At 48.0% G+C, this 23,191-nt stretch overlaps 2 protein-coding genes and 1 non-coding gene across 7 annotated transcripts in view; 2 read left to right on the top strand and 1 right to left on the bottom strand.

The window, feature by feature from the left end:
* The first annotated feature begins 765 nt into the window (after window positions 1-765).
* Window positions 766-3,706, top strand: Rpl30 (ribosomal protein L30). The gene is made up of 5 exons (XM_003479890.5): window positions 766-870; window positions 977-1,028; window positions 1,270-1,415; window positions 2,877-3,007; window positions 3,607-3,706. The coding sequence occupies exons 2-5, from the start codon at window positions 1,008-1,010 to the stop codon at window positions 3,654-3,656; spliced, it is 348 nt and encodes a 115-aa protein (XP_003479938.1). The 5' UTR covers window positions 766-870; window positions 977-1,007; the 3' UTR covers window positions 3,657-3,706.
* On the top strand, window positions 3,357-3,488 carry LOC111754640 (small nucleolar RNA SNORA72). Its single transcript, XR_002789322.1, has one exon. It is a non-coding gene; the product is annotated as a small nucleolar RNA SNORA72 (small nucleolar RNA).
* Window positions 3,707-7,126: 3,420 nt separating the features above from the next.
* The window catches only part of Matn2 (matrilin 2), a 118,062-nt gene continuing 101,997 nt past the window's right edge, over window positions 7,127-23,191 (bottom strand). For 3 of the 5 annotated variants that reach the window (XM_063257606.1, XM_063257603.1, XM_063257605.1), the window contains 9 exons: window positions 20,641-20,763; window positions 19,192-19,314; window positions 17,586-17,708; window positions 13,166-13,579; window positions 11,173-11,325; window positions 10,325-10,396; window positions 9,865-9,999; window positions 9,408-9,505; window positions 7,127-7,651 (listed from right to left, as the gene is read on the bottom strand). In XM_063257606.1, coding sequence (XP_063113676.1) covers window positions 7,595-7,651; window positions 9,408-9,505; window positions 9,865-9,999; window positions 10,325-10,396; window positions 11,173-11,325; window positions 13,166-13,579; window positions 17,586-17,708; window positions 19,192-19,314; window positions 20,641-20,763 — 1,298 coding nt within the window. In that variant the 3' untranslated portion in view covers window positions 7,127-7,594. The remainder of the gene's footprint in view (window positions 7,652-9,407; window positions 9,506-9,864; window positions 10,000-10,324; window positions 10,397-11,172; window positions 11,326-13,165; window positions 13,580-17,585; window positions 17,709-19,191; window positions 19,315-20,640; window positions 20,764-23,191) is intronic. The other 2 variants (XM_063257604.1, XM_063257608.1) reach the window with 2 other exon arrangements.

Below are 23,191 nucleotides of genomic sequence, written 5' to 3'. Positions count from 1 at the left end.
AAATTTGACTGGCTTTAAAAAAAAAAAAAACGTTACTACCTCATAAGATTTTTGTGACTGTTAAGTAAAATATATTAGGTAAAGTAGACAGTATAGTTTCTGGCACAGAGCATGTTTTTAGGGGGTGAGGTGGGAGATGGATCCTTCCTCTGCCATCCATCGGGGCAAAATAATGTCAAATAATTTATCATTCTGATTTTGTGTGTGTGTTGGTGGAGGAGGTAGGTACTTCCTGAGCCTAATATTTTGAATAACCCATCCCTGGAAATTGATATCAAGGCCCGTGGTTCGCAGCAAAAATATTTTTAAAAGATGACACTGCTTATCGCTCTTTCTGTGCAGATTCGGCTCCCAAGTTCACCTTAACACAGCCACCAAAGACGAGTCTTGGGACGTCTGCACGTAACGTCACTGTTCTGGGAAAGATCGGCGACCCCCGCGATCTCAGAGGTGGATGGAGCTATTTCTGCCCCGCGGAAGGCAGATATACACAGGAAATGCCGCGCATCAGCAAGGTGGTCGCCCTCCCCACCGCCCCTTATTACCGTCCCTCTCTCCCATCTTATTCTCAGTTATTTCACCAATTCCCGCTTAGGTAGACGCTCAACATTTCCTAAGCTCGCAGCTCGTAGCATAAAAGAAACCTAAAGCCAAAAAACGTAAGGCCACAGGAGACACAAGCAGGAACCCCAACACCTTTCCAATTTGCAGTATCCATAGCAACGGAAAGCTGGTATCCGCCTCTGACCCCACCCCTTCCGTTCTCGATAGCTTCCGCTTCCGGTATGCGTATGGCGCCGGCGTAAAGCGCTTTGCATTGTGGGAACTCCTTCCTTTCTCGCTGCCCGGCCATCTTGGCGGCTGCTCTTGGTAAGTGGGCTCCCAAAGACGGAGGTTTGGGGAGAGGGAAAATCCGTGCAAGTTGTTGTTTGCACCTCCGGGTCCTAAAGCTCCTACCCTGTCCTTTGTGTTCTAGGTTGAGGGCCGTCCGCACCTAAGACAGAAAGATGGTGGCCGCAAAGAAGACGGTGAGTGAAGCTGCCAGGGCCGGAAGCAGGTTCACGTGGAGCGATGGGTCTCGGCCTGGGCGGGCAGATCTGGGGACACTGGTGTGACTGCGTGCCCGCTGGCGTGTGGAGGGTCTTAAAGGGAATCCGAGAAACCTTCAGTGGATTCGGAGGTTTTATACTGTGTTCCGGAAGGCTGGATCTGGTTTGGAGTGGTCGCATATGAGACCTTCACAGCCTGTGTTAAATGTTTGCTTTGTAGAAAAAATCTCTGGAGTCCATCAACTCTAGGCTCCAGCTTGTTATGAAAAGTGGAAAGTACGTGCTGGGATACAAGCAGACGCTGAAGATGATCAGACAGGGCAAAGCGAAATTGGTCATCCTTGCTAACAACTGCCCGGCTTTAAGGTAATGGACGGAACCGGAGCGTGCGTCGCTGGCTGCAGATTCGTTGTGAAAGAGTGTCCAGAAGTGCAAACTTATAACCTGGGTAGCATCATTATGTTTTATGTCAAACTTGTTATTCAAGAAAGGCTTGGGAGGATGATTACTGTTGTCAGGGTGTTTGGCCCTTGATTCTTCTCCCTGTCATGTGCTCTTCCATAAACTCACCTTCGGAGGGAAATGTATGATCTGAGTTGGGAGGATTGAAAGCTACGACCTCAAAGTTTGAGCGAAGCACAGATGCGCAATTTGTCCATATATTTTGTGTCTTGCCATTTTTAATGGCTTTTTTGCCTTAAAGAAACTTGAGGTGCTTTTCCAGGTGTATTTGGTTTAGTGTACAAAAGCCAAGTAAGAAAGGTTTAGGCTAGCTTGAAGTTGGAGGGGTTCTTGAATCACCTAGTTGGGCACCATATGTCACTTCTCTCAGTCAAGGTTTATTACTTGTTTTTAAACTTTTAGTTTGAGATAGGATAGGGTCTTGCTAAATTGCTTAGCTTGGGCTCAAACTTGTGATCCTTGTGCCTCAGCCTGCCATGGTGGGATTCTAGGCATGTGCCTAGTTCAAGGTTTGATCTTGACTTATTTTTTAAGATTGAACCAAGTATATATTGTTAATGAGCTAAAGAAACTTGGAGAATGTCAATCATATGATGGGTCTCTACTGATGTGATTTCCTATGAGTGCATGACCTACGCAGAATTTTATACAGGCTGTCTCCACTTACCAGCCTGCACTGTTAAGTATAATTCCAAACCACTTATGAAGGGTTTTGGTTTTTTTGTTTCGTTTTTTTTTTTGCCTACTTTCTCTAGTAGTGTGCCTCAAACAACTATATGACAGGGGGCTTGTTTTTGTTAAAATGCAAGCTTTATTTCAGCAAGCCTGGAGTGGCCTGAGATGCATTTAAAACAATCCTTTGTGGTTTTATTGCTGGGCCTGATCCACATATGGTGATGAGGTTCTGTAGGACTCCTTTCAAATTCCTAAACTATTAATATCTGCTAAATTGATACTAAAGTGTTCTGTGGGTAAATAAAATCCCTCCCCCAATTCTCTACTCCCATGTAGGATTTAGGACACTAGCTAGAGGTAGAGATGGCTTATCTTTTAAACATAATGTAAGTTTGGGTTCTGGATTCTCCACTTACTGCTTCTCAGCTTGTTTAATTTACATCTGCCTTCTTCCACTAATGTAGATAACGTTTTAAACAGAATAGGTCCAATAAGTATTTGCTGTTACCTAGTAACTTGTGAAGTATCCAAATAAAGGCTTGTTTTTAATCACTGGATATGATGTTTTTAAGAATAATAATTGGTTTAGTTATTAGAAGGCTTGGCCAACATTACAACTAACAAGATTAATAGTAACATTTGGCTTGTCATTTGGTGTGGTGTTTATTTGTCCTTTTTTGATTCCTAAAGGAAATCTGAAATAGAATACTATGCCATGTTGGCCAAAACTGGTGTCCACCACTACAGCGGCAATAATATTGAACTGGGCACAGCGTGTGGAAAATACTACCGAGTATGCACACTGGCGATCATTGATCCAGGTAGGCTTTCTAAGTCATAAAAGCAGCTTTGTTTCCTTTCTAGTGTAACGTAAGTATTCTCTGTGAGCGGATGTTTTTGGTTCCTAAATTCAAATTGTAAGGATTTGGACATACCAGGGAATATCCTGCATTTTACTTTGCAGAGAACTGATAGTGAATTATAATTGGCTTAGTAAAAAATACTTGCAGGTTGTGGTAAAAGGTGAAAGTTTAAGGCAGAAATAATGAGACAAAATAGAAGAAAGTAATTGTGACTTAGTGTCTGAAGAGAGTAAAATTGAGGGGGGGTGCTTACAGATATACTTTGTCTTCTGTCTTGAACTTTCAGATTTCTACTTAACTCAAAATGCTGCGAATATTCTCGCTGTTCTGATTGTGTCATAATCAGAGCAGGCTAAACATTCGCTATAGTAAGACCATGCATGTGTCCCCAGACCTAGATCTTTCCCTAGGCCTGGTTTTATAAATGCTGGTGATAAGCCAGGTCCAGATAGGGCAGATTTTCAATTTGTCTAAAGAATGTGTGGCCCAGATCAGGAAATCCTGCAGTTACAAGTTGTCATTAAATGAATTGTAAATTTGATATTTTTATTTTATAGGTGATTCTGATATCATTAGGAGCATGCCAGAACAGACCGGTGAAAAATAAATCATGCAAATTTTTTCATTAATAAAACTTGCCAGAGCTTGTTTTAAAAATCTGCATCCATTTCAGTTATTTTTTTGTTTCCTGACACTTTTCATGAAAGTAGGATCACAGAAGATGAAACAGCAAGATGTGGCATGGTGGCACCTTTCCAATGAAGAGTTAATATATTCTGCTCTCCATTTTCCCGGTTTTCTGAAGATGCTGAGCATCTCTTACTTGGAATGTATGGGGTTGCAAATGTTTTGGATTTTGCAGTATTTGCATGCACAGGTCCCTTGGTGATGGGACCTAAGTCTAAACATTCGGTTCTTTTTTGTGCTTTATATACATACACTGTACACATACAGCCCATAAGGTAACCTTACACAGTGATATGTGTATGAAACAGTTTGGAATTTTCAACTTGTGTCAGCAGTGCTTAAAAACTTTACATGATTTTGAAGCATTGCTCATTTTGTATTTTTGGATTAGGGATCTTTATGCTAGACTGGGGAGGTATTCAGGAATCAAACACAGGACCTCATGCTTGCCAGGCAGGTACTGTGCCCCTGAGCTATACCCCTGGCCCCTAGATTTGTAAGAGAATTTTCAGAATTGTAATTTCAGGACATTAAGTGAAAGGTTTCACCACAGGCTAAAAAACAGCGAATTTTAATGAGGAAAGGTCTTTCCTGAGGTTGCAGGAGGTGGATAGAAGAAATAGACGTGCGCAGCTATAGGTTAAGTAAGCCCAGCTCTTCATTAAGTGTGATTTGTCAGCTTGGTTGCCTGAGTGGATTTTGCTCTAAAGATGGGCAGTACATTTGGTTGATTGCGGGGAAACTACACCTCCCCTAGAAAATGTCCCGCCTCCTGTTTGCTACATGTCAGTAGCCTTTGGCACCTTGAGGGAATAATCGGGGAAGTAGTGACTTAGTTACAGCTTGATTTCCCGAGCTGCATGGTTGCTACTGTAGCATACTTTATGTGGGCTACTGGGCTTTGTGGGAGGCTAGAGAACTTTTGAAAATGACAAGTGACTTGAATTTTAGAATAAATCTCCCTCTCCTGTCAACTCAGGCAGGTGTTTCTTTTGGTACTGGGGGTTCAAACTCAATCTCATGCTCGCTTTTGCTACTGAGTTGTGTCCCTAGCCTCACTCAAGTGGTTTTTAATAGTAGATAAATGAACCAGGAAATGAAGCTTTGTGTGTGCAGTCCACATAATAATGATGTGTCATTCTCATTTCATTTTGACAGGTGAAGGAGTTGGTTTCAAGGTAGCATGATTTTGGTGTCAATCTGAGTTACATACTTTGGAGAGTGGCTGTTACTGCTTATTATTGTATCTTAATTTTGGAGCATTGTTTTGTAGTGGGATAGTTCTTTAGAAGGGCTATATTTCAGCTTTTCAACCATATCATTGAAATGGCTTTTTTTTTCTTTTTTTTTTTTTTTTTGGTATGTGTGTGTTCCAGGGATTGAACTCATGACCTTACACTTGCCATGCAGGCACTTGTGCTGCTGAACTACATATACAGGCCTGAAATGTCACATTTTAAAATTTGTATGTCTCCTGGTTAAGAGCTACTAAGTTGGAATGCGTTTTTATCAGTACATGTTCATTGTAGATAATGATCACCATCACGGGGAGGTGGCATGTGTACATAACACTTGACATAATTCTACTTCTCACCTCTGTCTCTAGGTCCCTTTCCTAGTTGCTAAAGATCTTCTGTTTCCTGTTTTGTTTTGCTCTTTATACTTTGGGTTTCTCATATGGGAGAAACCATGAGATAAATCAAGTTTGTGTCTGAATTATTTCACTTAACACTGGTCTTGAAGTACATCCATTTTCATACAAATTAGGTTTAGCTTTTATGGCTAGTTTTCTGTTGTATATAAGTACCATATTTGTCATTCATCTGTTGGACATCTATCAGGATTTAAGTAATAAGTTGTGTTGCTGTAAAATGCAAGTATGCAAGTATCACTAAATTTCTCAGGAATATGTAAGGGGACTAGTTGTAGCTGGAAGGTGGTCCTCTTGTTTCCTGGAGAACCGTTTGTATTCAGCTCTTGCTGTCACCAACCACTTGCAGACTTGCACATCTGTGGCTGATGGCCTCAGGCTTCCTGCCCCTTTCCTGGGCCTGCCTGTACAAAAATGGACCTGGAGACCATCATGATAAGTAAATCAGCCTAAATACTGCAAAATATAATTTAAAAAGCAGAGTAAAGCCAGATAATAGGAAACAGAGATCTGCACAAGGGAACGTGAAGGGGGAGGAGGTAAAAGGGATGTGTATGTGCCAACTCCCGTGTAAGTGTAATCACGTGCTGCAAACGTGTACTGATAGGGGTTTTAAAAGATGATAAGTGCTGAGGTAAAATGCGAGATTTTTAAGTACAAGTGGCAAAAATAAGGCAAATGGAAAAGTCTTTTTTTTTTTTTTTTTGGAAAAGTCTTATGTTAGACAGTCCTCAAGTTAAATACCTGGCATCCAGTTTTACTGAACCTGGTTACGTTCCTTACTCCCTCTCCACTCCCAAGTTAGAGAAATGTTGAGCCACTAGAGGGAGCTTGGACACAAGATGAAGTGCTGAGCCGACTGGAAGCCGGGTAACTTGAACCTGAATCTGTACTAATGAAAGCCCATTTTCAGCTCAGGCATTGTTTACATATAAATTCCAGAGCTAAGAGCATGTGTCAGATGATACATGGTACCGCACCGCCCTTTGGAAGGCCCTTCTGGTGAAAACACAAAGTATTTCAATGTTAGTTTCTTTGTAAAGCATCACTGGATTGTAACTCAGTCTTCGTTTCTTGCACCAAGTGCCATCTCCAGCTGAACAAGTCCCCTTAACTCTAGCCCACTTCCTTCCTTGTCTGGTACTGTTCCTGTACGACATAGATGTAGCAATGTGTCTTTCAGCCACTGGTGGTGTTTGTGTGCTTGTGTTTGATGCACAGAAATGACACACACAAACTTCCATGGGACTTTCTAAATAACATCTTTGCTCTTGAGTTTTACCAGGTCTTGTGAGCGGACTGGGGGATCCCTGTGAATGTGCAGTATTCCTGTGGCGGTATTGTACCACTGGGTACCAGTTCCTCTTCCAATCTGACGGCAGTTTATCGCCTTCACAAACTCCAGTCCCATTCTCACGCAGTGCTCCTAGTAGTCTGTGTGGCGGCCGTCTGCTTAGACACCTACACATGCAGCTACCGCTCACGGGCCTGGCTGCTTGTAGCGTTTTGTGAGACAGAGTTATTCCCCAAAGAAACTGCCCGTTTGCACTCAGGAGCAGCATACAAAAACCCTGCATTTCTGCCTCTATATTAACACTTGTCACACACTCATTTTTGTCATGCTAAGTAAAAGTAGTTTTCATCTGCATTTTCCTGATTGTAAGATTAACCAGTTTTTCATATATGGGCCATTTTCATGTGGCCATGTCTTGTGTTCAAGAATTTTACACAGGATGCCATTCTCTGAAATGAAGTTTAATATTGTATAAAAAATTGACCTTATTACACAGGTACATATGTCCTGTGATTTTTCCGCATCCATATACATATCTCAAGGTAAGAGTCCAGTACCAAACAGCCTTTCCTGGGCCGGCCGTGTCTGTAGGGAGGGCTGCAAACTGCCCTCAGGTGAGGTGGTGGCACTAAGGCCAGCCGAGGCAGGAGCAGGTCCTGTCCAGAAGACATGCCAGAGCGTCTCGTGCAGCTTATCCTCACGGTACACTCACCTGAGAACTCTCACGGGTTCGGTTTCCTAAATGAATTTATACAAGTTAGTGTGCACTGTTCGTCTTCGCGTAGGAAACCAGCTTCCTCAGAACTGGCTGTGTTTACTGCACAGCATACAGAATTGCTGACAGCCCGGCTGTGGGGCTCCGCCTTGTTGTATGCAGGGGTACGGGGGTACAGGGGTACGGCATCTCCAGGCCTCATCTGGTTCTCAGGCGATTTTCCAAAGCTTCCATTCTCTGTGTCATTTCTTCTAGTAAAGCTCAAGTCAAGGAAGGAATCTGAATTACCTGTTTCAATTTACATTCAAGTACAGCTTGATTCATCTACATAAAAATTGGTCTTGAAATACAAACGTTTGGTTTGTTTGTTTGTTTGAAGATGGGCTCACTGCGCAGTTCGGGCTGGCCTGAACTCACTATGTAGCCCAGGTTGGCCTCAAACTTGTAGCGGCAGACCTGCCTCAGCTTCCCAAGCGCTAAGGTTACAGATGTGCACCACCATGCCAGCTTCCCTGCTTTTTAAATGTTTTATTTGATCTTTTTAAACTTCTGAGACAGGGTGACATATAGTCCAGGCTGGCCTTGAACTTAAACTGATCCTCCTGCCTCAGCCTCCCAAGTGTTGGGATTACAAGTGTGTGCTACCACACCTGGCTTCTCCCCAACTTCTGTGAGGTATTTTTGAGTCCTGATTTATCAGTTTATTGTAACTCATTTAACATGCTGTCAAGATAAGTACAGTTCAGTTTAAGGTCATTTTTAGAAACAGCCAGATAGCTCAGTTCAAATCGGTCATTTTCATTCTTCAGATTTTTCCTCCCACTCACGCCCCTAATGGTGTGGCACAGCACAGCCTGGGGGCCAGCAGAGAAGGACATGCACAGGGCGGGCTGTGAGGCAGGAAGAGAGGAAGGTCTCCACAGGGGCCGGCCAAGGCGGGGTGGGGGTGCAGTGGGGGAAACAGCAGCCTCAAGGAATGCAGGCTGGTGCTCTTTGCTACAGAATTTGAGGTCCTGCGAAGCAGGGGGATGGGGGGAGGGCAGGCGGAGGAGAGTCAGGAAGAGGCTTCCCCTTCCCTGGAAGCTCCTTCCCACCCTCCACCTGCCCCCTTGGCAGTGAGACCCCAGATGCGTCATCTGTGTTAGCCACTGAACTCAAAGATGAGTTCATGTTTCTTAGAGCGTGTTTCCAGCTTTGAAAAGGGGCACCCTTACAGGCCGTGTTCCTTACGCCAGAAGCCCAGCGGCACCAAGGCGGCTGGGAACTGACCCTTCCCTGCAGCCTGGCAGCGCACGTGGACACTCCGGCAGCCGGCCTCCGTAAGCTGCTGGCAGGTTCAGTTCAGAGCGCTGGGCAGCGAGTTCAGTGCGTAAAAACCCAAGACCTCATTTCTCTACTGTCCCACAGGGTGTCTTTCTTCATAATGTTGTCTTAATGAATCACTGGATCCTGCTGTTCCCTGGGCAGAATGTTTCATCTTTTAGAGTGCTGATATAAAAGATCTCTGCTGCCAAAAAAAAGAAAGGAAAGAAAAGCCCAGCCAAAAAGCCTCAGCCCTGAGAAACTACAGTGAATTCAAATGTGGCTGCCCAGCAAGCCGGGGCTAAAGAACATGCTCAGGGTCAGAGCGTGAAAGCTTGTTCCACAACATTCTTCCCCCAGGCACACCGAGCTTCCGCACACCTCAGACACAGCGACGCCTCGTGTCACCCCATCCACAGACGGAGGACTTCAGTCTTTTTATTTTTCACTTTACATATCGCTGGGCTGTCTGGTCTTACTGCTAATCCTCTAGGACAGCAGATGGCCACTAAGTGCTTGCTCACTGTCACTAAGCTTGGCTTGACCTGGGCTCTCAAACGCCTGTCGGCTGCTGACAGAAAATCCCTTTCTGGACTTCACCATTCTTGATGTCTTGGGAATGACTTTGTTTGCTAAAACCCACATCCACAGTATTTGTGAAATGCAGGTCCTGCAGCCTCTGTAGAGCATGATGTTAGAAAAGGATATGGCGCTGTGTTAATTTTCTGACTTCTTCATTCGCAAGGTTCTGGAACGTGATAAGGTTTTCACATTTGCACTGATCGTGTTTTTCCTCCAGGAGGTTCCCTGAGAAAGCAGATGGGAAGTGTTCACCTCTGCACCCACCAGACTTCTCCACATAACAACGTGACTGAATCAGATACAAGGAACCCAGAGTGAAAGCAAAGTCCGAGTGTCCCAGAAAGCCAGAGCCCGTCACGTAAATGCCAGGAAAGGACTGTCTGCGCCCTCACGCCGGAGGAGCCCTTATTGTGGATTAGGAAGAACACTACTGAGCCCCCCTTAGATTAGTTTTTACTTTTCATTATATTTAAGTTCTTTCTTCTCTTCTGCCTTTACTACTGCTTCCTGGAAGCTAAGCTTGCTGCTGGTAGGCGCAAAGGCCGCCATCCAGTCACCTCCCAGTGGTATTTACTTGGCGTTACCTGAAGATTTTGTGGAGTGGGAAAGCTTTTGTGTAGACTGGGGAAGATTGTCTTCTTCAAACAGATATCTATGCTGCACTGCAAAATTAGAACAGGAAAGTAGGTCTTGTATATTTATGGTGACGGGCTCAGATGCTGTAAAGAGAAAGGAAACTGAAGTCAAGCCTGCTTAGCCCTGTGGTGCCTAAAGCAGCCATCGTAGGAGTGAGGAAGGCACTCGGTCCTCCCAGCACATGCTCAGGTGGCAGAGTTTACTTTGGGACACACTGTGGCAAAAAGACTGTCAGCAGAAAGCCAGTTACCAAATACGGCTTAAAGCACAGGGGGAAATCTTCGCTCCCTGGTAGAAGCCAAAAGGCCTTCGCTAACATAACACATCTTCCTTACTGGCAGCTTTCTATCTGGAGGAAAGCGTGGCAGCAGCCCCCACCCAGGGAGAACACTGCTTTTCCAGGTGTACCTGTTGGCTGGTGGCCCCTCTTTGGCAGGTCCCCTACTGGGGAGTCCTGTCTCCCATCGGAGTCCTCTAGAGCTGAGTGAGAGATGACAAAACGGAGTGACAGATTTCCACGTGCACAACGAACTCCTCGCCTGCCCGCCATAACCCAGGCTCCTTGGTTTCTTTGATAACACCAAACATTCAGAAAGCTGGGATTACTTCAAGGCAGCTCTCCCAGAGAAGCCTGGGCCCCTGTGCCCCTGTGATACATGTCCTAAAGAAACCTACACACACACACACACACACACACACACACACATGAGTCCGAGTCCCAGGATGAAGTTGCAATGGCAGTGACCCCCCTTGAAGCATTTTAATGAAAGGGCTGTGGGGCCTCCGTCCCGGGTCCTCCACCTGAGTTCTTTCCTTTAGTTAGTGCAGCAAGGCCCATCCCTAAGTCTGGATTGTACAGATGACAGCCTGGGACCGGAGTCAGGGGACACGGGCAGAAGTGCTGTGTGTGTGAGCACACTTGGCACAACTGGTGACGGGGAGGAAAGGCCACAGAGCACAGCCTGCGTTCCGAAGGGCGGCCTGGTTCCCTGCAAGCGCAGGCAGTCCCTGCAGGAGGGGATTCTTTACCCTCGGTGACCCGCATGCCCCCTGCCACTCCAACTGCACACACACCCGAGAACGCACACAGTTCTGAGTCACACAACGCCTGCTTCTTGTGAGATGCTCACACGGCAGAACATCTGTCATCGCACAAAACTGTGTGCTGTTTCCAAGTGTCACCGTCCCAGGCCACCAGGGGCTGGACCCCGCTCTGCAGCCGGCTGGGCCTGCCCCGGCCCCCCAGCCCCGCGCACCTTCACAGATGCCCTGTTTGAGCTTCGCGCTGATCTGGCCCATGCTGCTGAAGTCCTCGGCGTAGAACAGGTGCTTGGTGGCGGGCTCCGAGGCGATCTCCTGCAGCTCCTCCTCGATGGCTTTGCCTATGCCCACCGCGTACATCTCGATACCTAGGGGCAGAGCAGACTGAGAACGAGGTGGGGTGGCCTTCTGGGCCCCGCAGCTACTGAGTGCTGTGATGTGAGGGGTCCCTGTCAACGCACTTGTCTTTGTGTTTTCTTTTGGCACTAGGGGGAAAGGAGAGGGATCCCGGAGAGAGCCAAGCGAAGCTGCTTCTCCCCACTTCTCAAGGGAGGACAGGGTCTTGCCAGACCCCACGCTGAAGAGGCAGCTCTGAAGACCATTAGAGGCCCCAGTCAGGAGAAAGAGCAGAGCCAGGTATCAACTGCAGATTTCCAAAGCTCCAAAAGCTTTTTGAAATCCTCAGGCCTCCTTCCCCCTAGAGTCTTCATGCCAACATTTTCCAGCACTGAAATAATTTTGGCTAATTCATTAAGCTACATTTTTTTTAAATGCACATAAAAATGGCCTGAAAAGCCAAGGCATAAGGGTTACTCTTGGTTCCAAGCCCATCCAGTTAAATAGCCAAGTCCGCCCTATTAGTCTGTGAGCCTACAGCCTTCGTGCACAAGTTCCTAAAGAGGGTAAGGACTATTTGAAGATAGTGTCACCTATGCATGGGAATAAATTAATTAATGAGAGGATGTGTCACCAGACAAATCTTGGGGAGTCTAGAACCAGATGCTTATTTCTCCTACCACCTACCTTTGGGTGATCTGTGGAAATCTGAGTGGGGAAAGTGTTAGTTGATTAGTCCTTTTTTGTTGTCTGAGACAAGATCTTGCTATGTAGTTCAGGCTGGCCCTGAACTCACTGTGTAGCCCAGGTGGCCTCTAACTCACAGTGACCTTCCTGCCTCGACCTCCCCAATACTGCGATTACAGGTGTGCACCACCACACCTGCTCAGGTAGATTTGTTTGAATGAGTCAAAGGGTGAACCCCTGTTTCTGCAGAAAAAGGCGCCTCCCCCAGTGCTGTGAAGAGTGCCCGCCAGCAGGGCCGTGGTGAGTGGCGAGCTCCAGCGAGCCTGTCTGGGGTGACAGCGGTTTTACTGTCCGCGGAGGACTCAGGCCTGACCCTTGGCTCCCCTGGCTCGGGCAAGGAAAGAGGAGTGAAGAGTGAGGTAAACAGTGTCCACAAGACGGCTCTTCACAGAGAGGACTTGCAATCAGCAGAGCCGGCCTTTCCAGCAAGAGGAAGGGAGCGGTCCCCTCAGCCCGCTCACTGACTCTGAGAGTTTCGCACTTGTGTCCCACGTGTAAGGCCTGGTCAGGCACTGGCCCAGCGAGTCCTGGTGGGGGGCCTTGTCTGTGCCTTCTTTTCCCCGTAGAGGACCGGCTGGAGCACTGCGCCTTCTATAGGGGCTCAGAGCAGCGGCCACAAATACACCGCCTCCCAGGCTCAGGTCTTCCGTGTCCCCAGGGAAGCCACTCACTGGCTCCCTCCGCTCCCCTCCCAGCTCTGGGTGCCTTTTACCTCTGTCACAGTCCCTTCCCACATGTTAAGTCAGCACCCCTGAAGCAACCCTCAGTGGGCAGTCACCACCTATACTAACATCTTCAGTTTTCAAAAAGCTCACTTTCCCTTGCTGCACCAGTGGAAGTATTGTCCACCTAAGGCTTCAATGTTCCCGCACAGCACTGGTTAAAAACAAAAGGAGCTGGAGGGGGCGGCACACGCCCGTAACCCTAGCATTTGGGAGGCTGAGGCAGGAGGATCGCTACAAGTTTGAAGCCAGCCTGGGCTACGCAGTGAATTCAAGGCCAGCCTGATAAAAACAGAAACAAAAAACAGAACAGGTCCCATTACTGCCTCTAGGTGGCAGTGTGGTAAAGGTGGCAATGCCGCGGGTCCTTCAAAGGCCAGCCCAGCCCGCGAGACCACGTTACCATGGGCTTTGGCCTTGTTGGCCCACTCGGAGACATCATCCTGGGCCCGTCCGTCGGTGAACACGATGGCCACTCTGGGCACACGCGCAGATAGGGGCCGAGCGCCCTCCGCTGGGGTGAAACTTCGCTCGAACATGTGCTTCAGGGCCAGCCCAGTCATGGAGCCCTTGCCCATGTACTTCATCTGGGCCACGGCTTTCCGCATGTCCTTGGCCGACTGGAAGCTCCGCAGGGTGAACTCGGGGCGCACCTGCGTGGAGTACTGGAGCAGCCCCACGCGGGCGGCTTTGGGGGAAATGGCCAAGGAGTCTATGATTCCGGTGACAAACTGTTTCACAATCTCAAAATTGTCTTCACCAAGGCTCTTGGATCCGTCAATCACAAAGATCAGGTCGACTGGGCCCTCGGTGCATCCTACGGGAATAAAAGGCCACTTAAACAATTAAAAATCATTTGTCCACAAAAGCAGAAGAAACTGATGGTCAGCTGGAGGCCTAACTGCTTTGGGGAATCACCTTTATTTTTAGTTTTAGTAAAACAAGAGATTTGTAGCTTCCTGTGGTGGTGCATGCCTATAATCCCAGTACTCAGGAGGCTGAGGCATGAGGACCCTGTGAATTCAAGTCCAGCCTACATTACTTACTGAAATTCTGTTTGGTTTGGTTTTTTGGTACCAGAGATTGAACTCACAACTGCATGCTTTTGAGGAAGGTGCTTATGCTGCTGAGCTAAATCCCTGGCCCACTTAGTGAAATTCTGAATCAAACAAAACCAGCAACAAATAAAAAGAGGTGTGTGTGGGGGGGGGAGTTACAAATAATGATCATTTCTACAAAGGCCGTGCATTCAATCTTTTTTTTTTTTTTTTGTCTTTTTTTATTGGTACGGGGAATCGAACTCACAACCACACACTTACAAGGCAAGCGCTTATGTGGCTGAGCTAAATCCCCAGCCCCTGTGCGTTCAATCTTGAGTAACACCAAAGCAATAATAATAATTTTCACACACACATCTATCTATATCTATCTGTCTGTCTATCTATCTGTACCAAGAATAGAACTCTGGATCTCAAGCTCGCCAGGCAGAAACTGTGCCGCTGAGCTACATCCCTGGCCCCCACGTATATATTTTTTGGAGGGGGGGACCAGGAATCGAACTCAGGACATTGTGCTTGCCAGGTAGGTACTTACGACACTGAGCTACCTCCCACCCCCTCACATATATTTTTATTTATGTTTAGCTGATCAAATTGGTAAAAATAGTACTTTTTGTAAACAAACACACATGGCAGATGTTCAAATTATGTAAGAAACAGACCCATGCGGTACCCTGATCGCTGAGAGCCCATCTGGGAGCGCTGTGAGCACAGCACGCAGAAGAGGCTGCCCAAACCTGAGTGATCCTGTCACTGCTCCAGGAGGGTGACATCACTCGAGCACTGGCATGCAGCTGTCAGTGCCACAGAAGACCCTCCCCCACCCCCCGCCGGTGTGCTTCCACCTGTCACCCGCCCAGGTCACATGCACACTGTAAGAACCAAGCCCCGCTGACAAGCCGTTCTGCCGCTGTGCTTCCGGCTTGCTTAGCCCATCTAAGCCCTAGACCACCAGAGAGCAGGGTTTGGGGCTGTGGGAATGATCTCAATCCGTGCCCATCAATGGGTATATATATGCCTCCAAATGCTGGGTGTTTGGTGTTTCTGTTTGCAGGGGCATCAGTTCCTCCACACAGCTTTCCTAGGAATCCTCTCTGAATAGCCCTGATTTTATTAATTTATCCAGTGCAACTTTATTTATGGAGGACCTTGTCACAGACATCCCCCCAGATCCTCATCACTCACAAGTGTGGCTTTTGGAAGGTGGCCGGTGCGCTGACCTGCTGGGGGAATTGAACCTGGCCAGAAGAGGCAGTCATGGGGGTGGGGATGGGGGCCTGGCCACGAGGGTTTGCCTCTCTCCTCGCCTGTCCCTGCTCTTTCTGCTTCTGTCCCTCGTCCCTCCACTAGGTGAGCAGCTCCCTCATCCATGCCCCCTTCCAGGCTACTCTGCTTTGGAGCCAGCAGGCTGGGCTGAGCCCTCTACAAACGGACCTCTCTAAATTGCGGGCGTCAGATATTGTGTCTGAGCAAGGAGAAAGCGATTAAGACGCAAGGGTTTGTGCGAGGCAGTGGACATGGCAGGACAGTGACCGAGACTGTGTCCAGTACTCTGCTGCTTACAGTCTGCTGTGCTCTATGCTCGCTGGGAGAGGAAAAGAAGCCGGGCATCTAGTGGGTGGGACAGTCCTAAGTATCCTCCCCAGCAGCTAAAACAAACAATCACTGTGAATTCTTTTTAACCAAGGCTTTTGGGGCAACTCAGTTGACTAAAAGGAGAAAAATCTCATGCAAACACTTAAGCAGTTTGGGTGTGGAGAGACTTTGTTGTTTCAGGGCTGAATAAGAAAAACTCAGATCCCAAGCGGATGGTCTCATGTCAGTGGGCAGTGTTATTACAACGTTCTCTTTCATGTATCTAATCTTCCACAGTGAAGCACAACTATATAAGCAGGTAGAGACACACAGGCAGATGTTTCTAGGCTGGCCAGTGTAGCACACTACTGTAACTCTGTGTGTGTGTGTGTGTGTGTGTGTGTGTGTGTGTGTGTGTGTGTGGTAGCTGGGTCCTTCTCTTTCTCCACTGCACACTTGTCCACGTCACTCAACCTGTCGGCTCTGTGCTAGTGAACAAGGACATGCCGCCAGCAGGCATTTGTGACCAAATGAGCTTAGGAGCACTGTGCTGTGCTCATGTAAAGTATCTTGGGGGTGAGGCAAGCATGGGGGCACCCAGCTGCACTCCCAGCACTCTGGGACCCTGAGGCAGGAGGATCACAAGTTCAAGCCCAGCCTGGGCAACTTAGCAACTTAGCGAGATCCTGTCTCAAAATTTAAAAAACAGGCTGGGGATATAACTCAAGTGGTCCAATCCCCAGGAACACGAAACATGCAGACACATCTGGGGTCTGCTTAGAGCTGCCTCATTCTTTTTTAACAGCTGCAATTCATTCCACTGTGTTGGCAACTATGACTTATTTAACCGATCTCTTAAGGGTGGACATTTAGCTTGCTTCCAGTTTTTTGCTGCTAGAAATAATGATGTAAAAAATACCCTTGTGTATGTGGCTTTGTGATGTATGTACATATCTAGGGTTGCATCTAAAATATGGCCAAATCACCCTCCTAAAAACTGTGCTAGCTGGGCTGGGGATTTAGCTCAGTGGCATAAGCACCTGTCTTGCAAGCAGGCGGTCTTGAGTTCGATCCCCGGTACCAATAAAAATGAAAAAGACAAAAACAAAAACTGTGCTAGCTACACACCCACTGGTCACTTTATAATTGCCTATTACCACTGCCAACATAAGAAATTATTACATTTTTTTTTTCCTTTTTTGCAGGAGGGACCAGGAATCAAACTCATGAACTTGCATTTGCCAGGCAGGCACTTATGCTGCTGAGCTAATCCCCAGCCCTACATTTTCAATCTCTGATAACTCATGAAGGGGTATCATAAGTTTAATCTCATAATACACAGTTTCTTTTTCTTTTAAGGCTTTTAAATTTCATGTTGTGTTTAGCACAGCCCCTCTCCTCTGAGATTATAAATTCAACATTTTCTTGCTATTTCGTGGCTAAATTTTTTTTTCTTTTTCGTTTTTATCGGTTCCAGGAATCGAACTCACGACTGTCTGCTTGCAAGGCAGGCGCTTATGCCGCTGAGCTAAATTCCCAGCCCCTTCATGGCTAAATTTTTGTTTCTCTTTTTAGAGATAAATTCTTTTTTTGTTGTTTTTTTCCCCAATACAGGGGATCAAACCCACAACTGTGCACTTCCAAGGCAGGTGCTTATGCTGCTGAGCTAAATCCCCAGCCAAACCCTTGTTTTGTACTCCAGAGTGGTCTTGTACTCACTATGTAGCCCAGGCTAGCCTCGAACTCAAGGCAATTCTCCTGCCTCAGCCTCTGGAATGGTGGTATTACAGGCATGCGCCACTATGCCTGGTTTAATTTTTTTTTTTAATGTTACAACCTTTGATCCATCTCTTTGCCTGAAGTCCACTGTGCTGTACTGAAGGGCTTCTCCTGAAGTCCACTGTGCTGTAATTCTCCAGCACAGGGCAGAGCACAGTTCTACCTCTCACAACCAGATTTTCTCATTTAGACTGGGATCACTGCACCTTTTAAACTTCCGGGCACCTCAAAGTGTTCCACAGGTCCTGCAGACACGAGGCCCCGCCCTGCCCCTCACCCTGCTGTGTGTGCCTACGCTAGTTTAAACACATGAGGGAAGCAGAGTGAAGGTTTTGTGGCCTGAAAATGTTCCAAAAAGCCATTGCTGCAAAACCCAGCGGGAGCCGAGCCGAGCCGAGCCAGGCCACTCACTCTTACAGCGCCGTCCATCCTCGGCGAGGATGAAGCCCGGGGAGCACCTGCAGACATAGGAGTCGCCCTTGTTCACGCAGATGTGTTCGCAGCCGTGAGAGCTCGAAGAGCAGATGTCCTTCCCTGAGGAGAGAGCGGAGGGGCAGCCCATCAGTGGAAAGGGTGAGAAGCTCAGCTAAGGTGTGAACAGACGCTGGGTGTGAGCTCTTCACCCTCCGCAGGGTCTCGCTCTGCAGCCCAGGCTGGCCTTGAACTCAGAGCAGTGCTCCTCCTGTCTCAGCTTCCGGAGTGTGAGGATTACAGGCATGTGCCACCAGGCCTGGCAAAAGCAAATGAACTTTTGCCTTAACTGAGAAAGGGCCATTCGGCCAGCTGGGGCAGAGTGTCACCAAAGCAAGTAAGAGGTTATTAAAATTCCCCAAAGGAGGATGAAGGGCCAGAATCCCGGGGGATAAAATGTCCTGCCCTGTGCGCTGCTAATGCCCCTCCCTGAGCTAGCACGGCCGCAGCACCCTCTCCCTTGGTGCTGTGATGGCGAATGTCAGTGCCCCCTCGGCCAGGCCTGGTGCTCGGCTATCTGTTCCAGCACCAGCCTAGATGTCTTGAAGCTCACTTTTAGGTGAGATTAACATTGGGTAGACTGAGTAAGCAGGGGTCCCCCCTTAATGTGGGCAAGCCTCATCCAATTAGTTGAAAGTCAAGAGAAAAAGACCAAAAAGAAGAGGGGACTCTCTGGGTGCCAAGGCTGCACTGAATACCTCACATTTGTCAGCTCTCACAAGCCCATGAGCCAGTTCCTCTCTCTCTTGCTGTCTCTGTCTCTCTCACTACACACACATATACAATTGTCTTTTTTTTTTTAAAGACAGAGTCTTGCTATGCTTGAACTCACTATGGAGCCCAGGTTGACCTTGAACTCGAGGGGGATCTTCCTGCCTCAGCCTCCTGCGTACTGGGATTACAGGTGTGGGCCACCACTTTCAGCACAATGTCAGCTTTTCTAGAGACCCCTGACAGAACCTTCTGTAATTTCAAGGACTTTATTCTGTGTGACCTATGAAAGTAAATGAGAGAGAATGGACTTTTCAGAAACCCACAGAAATCCTATGGCCCCTCTTCTTCTCCTTACCCTCGCTTATGAAGTCTGCCAAGAAGAAAAAGGCCTGTGCTTATTTCTGCTGTATGTAGTGGCTCTGGAAAAGACTCCCTGTGCGATGCCCGGCCAGGCAATGCCCTAGGCCCTGTCATCCACGTGGCCGCCATGACAGGCAAAGTGCCCTGCAACTCAGGACCCCTGAAACATCCCAAGGGACTAACATCTGTAGGGAAACACTTCCAGGTGGCCAAGGTAGGAATTTAGATTCATGATCTGGCTGACAATTGTGAAAAGGCAGATTTTAAAATGAGATGTGGTGATGCGTGCCTAAAGTCCCAGCACTCAGGAGGCTGAGGCAGGAGAGTTGCTGAGACTTCAAGGCCAGCCTGAGCTACATAGCAAGATCTTATCCCAAGAAGGAGGAGGGGGTGGGCGTTAAAGGTTAAACAAAGATCTCTAACCGCTGGGTCCCACAGATGGAGAAGCCCCCCACCCCGCCCAGCGCCTTACTTTTGCAGCGCTTGCCGTCCTCTGCGAGCCTGAACCCCTCCAAGCACTTGCAGGTGTATGACTTGTCGCTGCTGACACACACCTGCTCACAGCCGTGGGCCACATCCTGGCAGAAGTCTTTCCCTGCGGGTGGCAGAGTAGTCAAAACAAGTGCACCAACTTAAATGTTACACGGCCTTGGCCTTGGAGGACCCGTGTGTCCCTGAGCAGATGAGGCTCCTAAGCAGACTGCTCCAGCTTTCTCTCTCCCACCCCCTCCAACTTGGCTTTAGGAGCACTGAAATCTAATGTCCCTTTGTCCCAACACAGCACAGGACTTGGGAGAATCACCTAGGCTCTTGGAATCTTAGTGTGCCTGTCTGGAAAATCAGAATAATGACTCCAGTTACTTATCTTTCCTTCCAACAGTATTAACATCACTGTGTAGCCCAGGCTGACCTTGAACTCGCAGTGATGCTCCTGCCTCAGCCTCCCAAATCTTGGGATTACAGAGGTGAGCCACCACATCTGGCCCAAACTGTTCTTTGTGAAAAGCTTTGAGAAGTCTGAGAAGGTGACTGACAGGGATGGGAATCCTCTGCTCGGGGTTACACTCCTGTAATGGCACCAAGCTGTGTTCTGGGATTTAGGCCAGGGGTGAAGTTGCCACACTGCTGTCCTTGGAGGGCTGGTCATGCCTGCCTGAGAGGTGCTGCTTTCTGAAACAAGGGTGGCTTCTTCACCAGATGACCAAGGAGGGATTCGTGCACCAGAAATAACAACATCACAGTCACATTGTAAACTACAGTTTCCAGAGGCCCAGGGAGGGGAAGCAGCTTTCCTAGCTGCAGAACTACGGGCCCCGTCTACCCTTCCGGTGTACCTCTGCCTAGTTTCCTGCCACACGGCACAGAACAGGACAAGCCCAGCTGCTGCCCTCCATTGACTGGTTTTGTTGTTGGTTTTCTTGTTCATTTTTTAATAGACTGTTTATTCAGGTAGGTGCTGGGGATTAAACCCAAGGCCTCGTGCATGCTAAGCATGTGTTCTACAGTGAGCTGTACCTTGTTATTAGAGTTTATTTTTAGAACAGTTTTAGATTCTATAAAAACATGTGAGAAAATTTCCATATGCCCTGCACCCCGCTTCCTTTATTATTAACATCTACAGTAGGACAGTATATTTGTCATAAGGAATGAACTCAGACTGACAGGATATTATTAGCTCATGTCCAGAGCTTGTGTCCACTTAGGCTCGGGTGCCATGTGTGTGTGCAGTACTGGGAACTGGACCCTGCACACGCTAGGAGGCTCCCACACTGAGTGACATTCACTTTTTACTTGGTGTTTAGCAGTGTCCACCTTCCTGCTGCAGGGTCTCCGTAGGTCCCCCCTTGGGCAGTGCTGAGTAGCAAGCGTGTACCCCCGGGCCCCCCAAGCCCAGGGCAGGGCTGACGCAGCTGTCACTTACTCTTGCAGGTCTTCCCGTCGTCACGGAGTAGGAAGCCTTCAAAGCACCGGCACTCAAATGAGTCTTCGCTGCTTACACACGAATGTTCACAGCCATGGTCCCCCGCGGCACAAGGGTCCCGTTCTGAGGATCGAATTGGCATGACAGAAACAGGAACAAAAAGTGATTCGAACCTGAGACACTGGCTCACCCCCCAGGAGGTTTTCAGACCCCTTAAATTAAACGGACCCATTTCTGCAGATCACTGTTGAGTAAAACTCATGTCTGAGAGCAGTCACCCATGCAGAACACATCCAAGTAAATATTACAGTCATCCCCTCGGGAGAAATAAATAAAAGACAGGAAAGCCAGGCCAGGTGTGGTGGCACAGGTCTGTAATCTAGCGTTAGGGAAGCTGAGGCAGGAAAATCATCACAAGTTCAAATCATCACAAGTTCAAAACCAGCTGGTGTAGCATAGTAGATTCATGCCTAGCCTACCTATATTGTGAGACCCTCTCTCAAAAAAAAAGACATTTCATGAAAGGAGAAATAAATGGCATATAAATATTAGAAAACAGGTAACTTCATTGATTATCATAAAATATCAACTTACCTATAGATACATGTATGCATATATCACACAAGGCAGTCCAATCATTCAGTCAGTCAACAATTTTTCTTTTTTTTTGAGACAGGCTCTCACTATGTGGTTCAGGCTGGCCTTGAACTCAATCTGTACCCCAGGCTGGTGCTCAAATGATCCTCTGCCTCGGCCTCCTGAGGGCTGCTGGAATTACGGACATGTGCAGCCACACCCTGCTCCCATTGTTAATCCATGTCCAAACCAGACTGACTAGAAATGTCCCCATGTGATAATAAATCCCTTTCTCTTCCTGACTACATCACTATATTCTAAGGTAAGTTTCCAAACACGCAGGGAATTTTGTCTGTCCTTCTCTGGGCAGCAGCGCTGCCCAAATCTTCCAACAATGGCAAAGCACTGGGAACTGGAGCTGCAGAAGACAGCCAGCCCGAGATGGGGCCTGGGTTTGCTGCAGCCTGACTCTGAGCACATCCTGGACTGATTACTGATGCAGTGTTTCCCAATGGCTCGGGGCAGCTCCTTGCATAATGGAAAATACAGCGCGTGATCCAGAACACAGGCGGCCAGCGGGCCAGGAGGGGGCTCACAGGCGGCCAGCGGGCCAGGAGGGGGCTCCAGCACGATGAACATGCGCGGCACTGCACCTCCCAGGTCTTGAGGCAGCCCAAGCTCTCTCAGGCCCTGCCCACGGCCATCTGAAGCTGTGAGTGCCTTCTCCTCCCTACCCAGCGGCTGGAGAACTACCCTGTGAGGCTGCTTCCCCTCAGGAGGGGCAGGAAAAGCGGAGCCCACTGGGTGCATCTTCCAGCGGGCTGCAGCTTCTCAGTCCCCCTCCCCAGGCCCAGCCTCGATGCTCTTGGATTTCTGTTGTGTGCGTGCTTTAAAAATCACATGATGAGTTTTCACCGCCCCCATCCTTGTCTCCTAAGAACATGTGCCCAAGCCACAGTAAAAGTGGGTGAACGCTCAGGCTCAGGCAATCATCCGATGGCTGCTCACCCAAAGCAGGCACAGGATTCCATGGCAAACCTATCGGGGCACATGGCCCTGTGTTGCAGAGCCTGGCCCGGGACACGAATGTGCCTCTCACCCCACAAGTTCACTTCTGCGGTCTGTCCCACAGTGTTCTCCAAGCTGTCAGCCAAGCGCCGTGTGTAACAGAAAATTTGGGGGCTGGGGATTTAGCTCAGTGGCATAAGCGCCTGCCTTGAAGCAGGCAGTCGTGAGTTCGATCCCTGGTACCGATAAAAACGAAAAAGACAAAAAAAAAGAAAATTTGAACAACCCTCGTGTGCAGCAGCAGAGCTGGAGCACAGTCCATGCAATACAACCTTACACAGCACCAAAGAAAGATCGGTGGGCAACAGGCTTGGGTAACCACAGCAACAACGAAAGCACAGAATAGAAGATACAGTATTGTTTATGGCATAAGAAAGTTGAGGAAATAAAAGTATTTGCTGGCATTCACATAAAAAGCACCAAAAGGCTTAATAAACTAATTGTTATATTACACAGCTGCTCTCCAATACCGAGTGAGAAATTATCTACCAAATTTAGCAGGATTTTTGCGGGGGGGGGGGCAGGGTCTCCCTATTCAGTTCAGGCTGGCCTTGGGCTCACTTTGTAGCCCACGTTGGTCTCGAACTTGCAAACAATTCTCTGTCTTAGCTTCCCAAGTGCTGGGATTACAGGAGTGCACCACCACGCCCAGCCTTTTTTTTTTTTTGTTGGTTTTTTGAAACAGGGTCTCACTATGTGGCTGACTTTGAACTCAGTGTATAGCCTAGACTGGCCTTGAACTTCCTGCGATCCTCTTGCCTCGGCCTTCTGAGTGCTGGAATTACAGGCATGTACCACCACAGCCAGCATCCTTGTATCCCAGCATTCTGGTTCAGGCAGGAGGATCTCAAGGAGTCCAGCCTAGAGAGCTTAACAAAAGCCAATCTCAAAATAAAAAGGAAAAAGG

The sequence above is a fragment of the Cavia porcellus genome, unplaced genomic scaffold, assembly GCF_034190915.1.
Source record: "Cavia porcellus strain 051 isolate PalLab524CR breed Dunkin Hartley unplaced genomic scaffold, mCavPor4.1 scaffold_10, whole genome shotgun sequence".
NCBI lineage: Eukaryota > Metazoa > Chordata > Mammalia > Rodentia > Caviidae > Cavia > Cavia porcellus.
The sequence above is the reverse complement of the archived record's forward strand: the minus strand, read 5'-3'. Positions and strand labels throughout refer to the sequence as shown.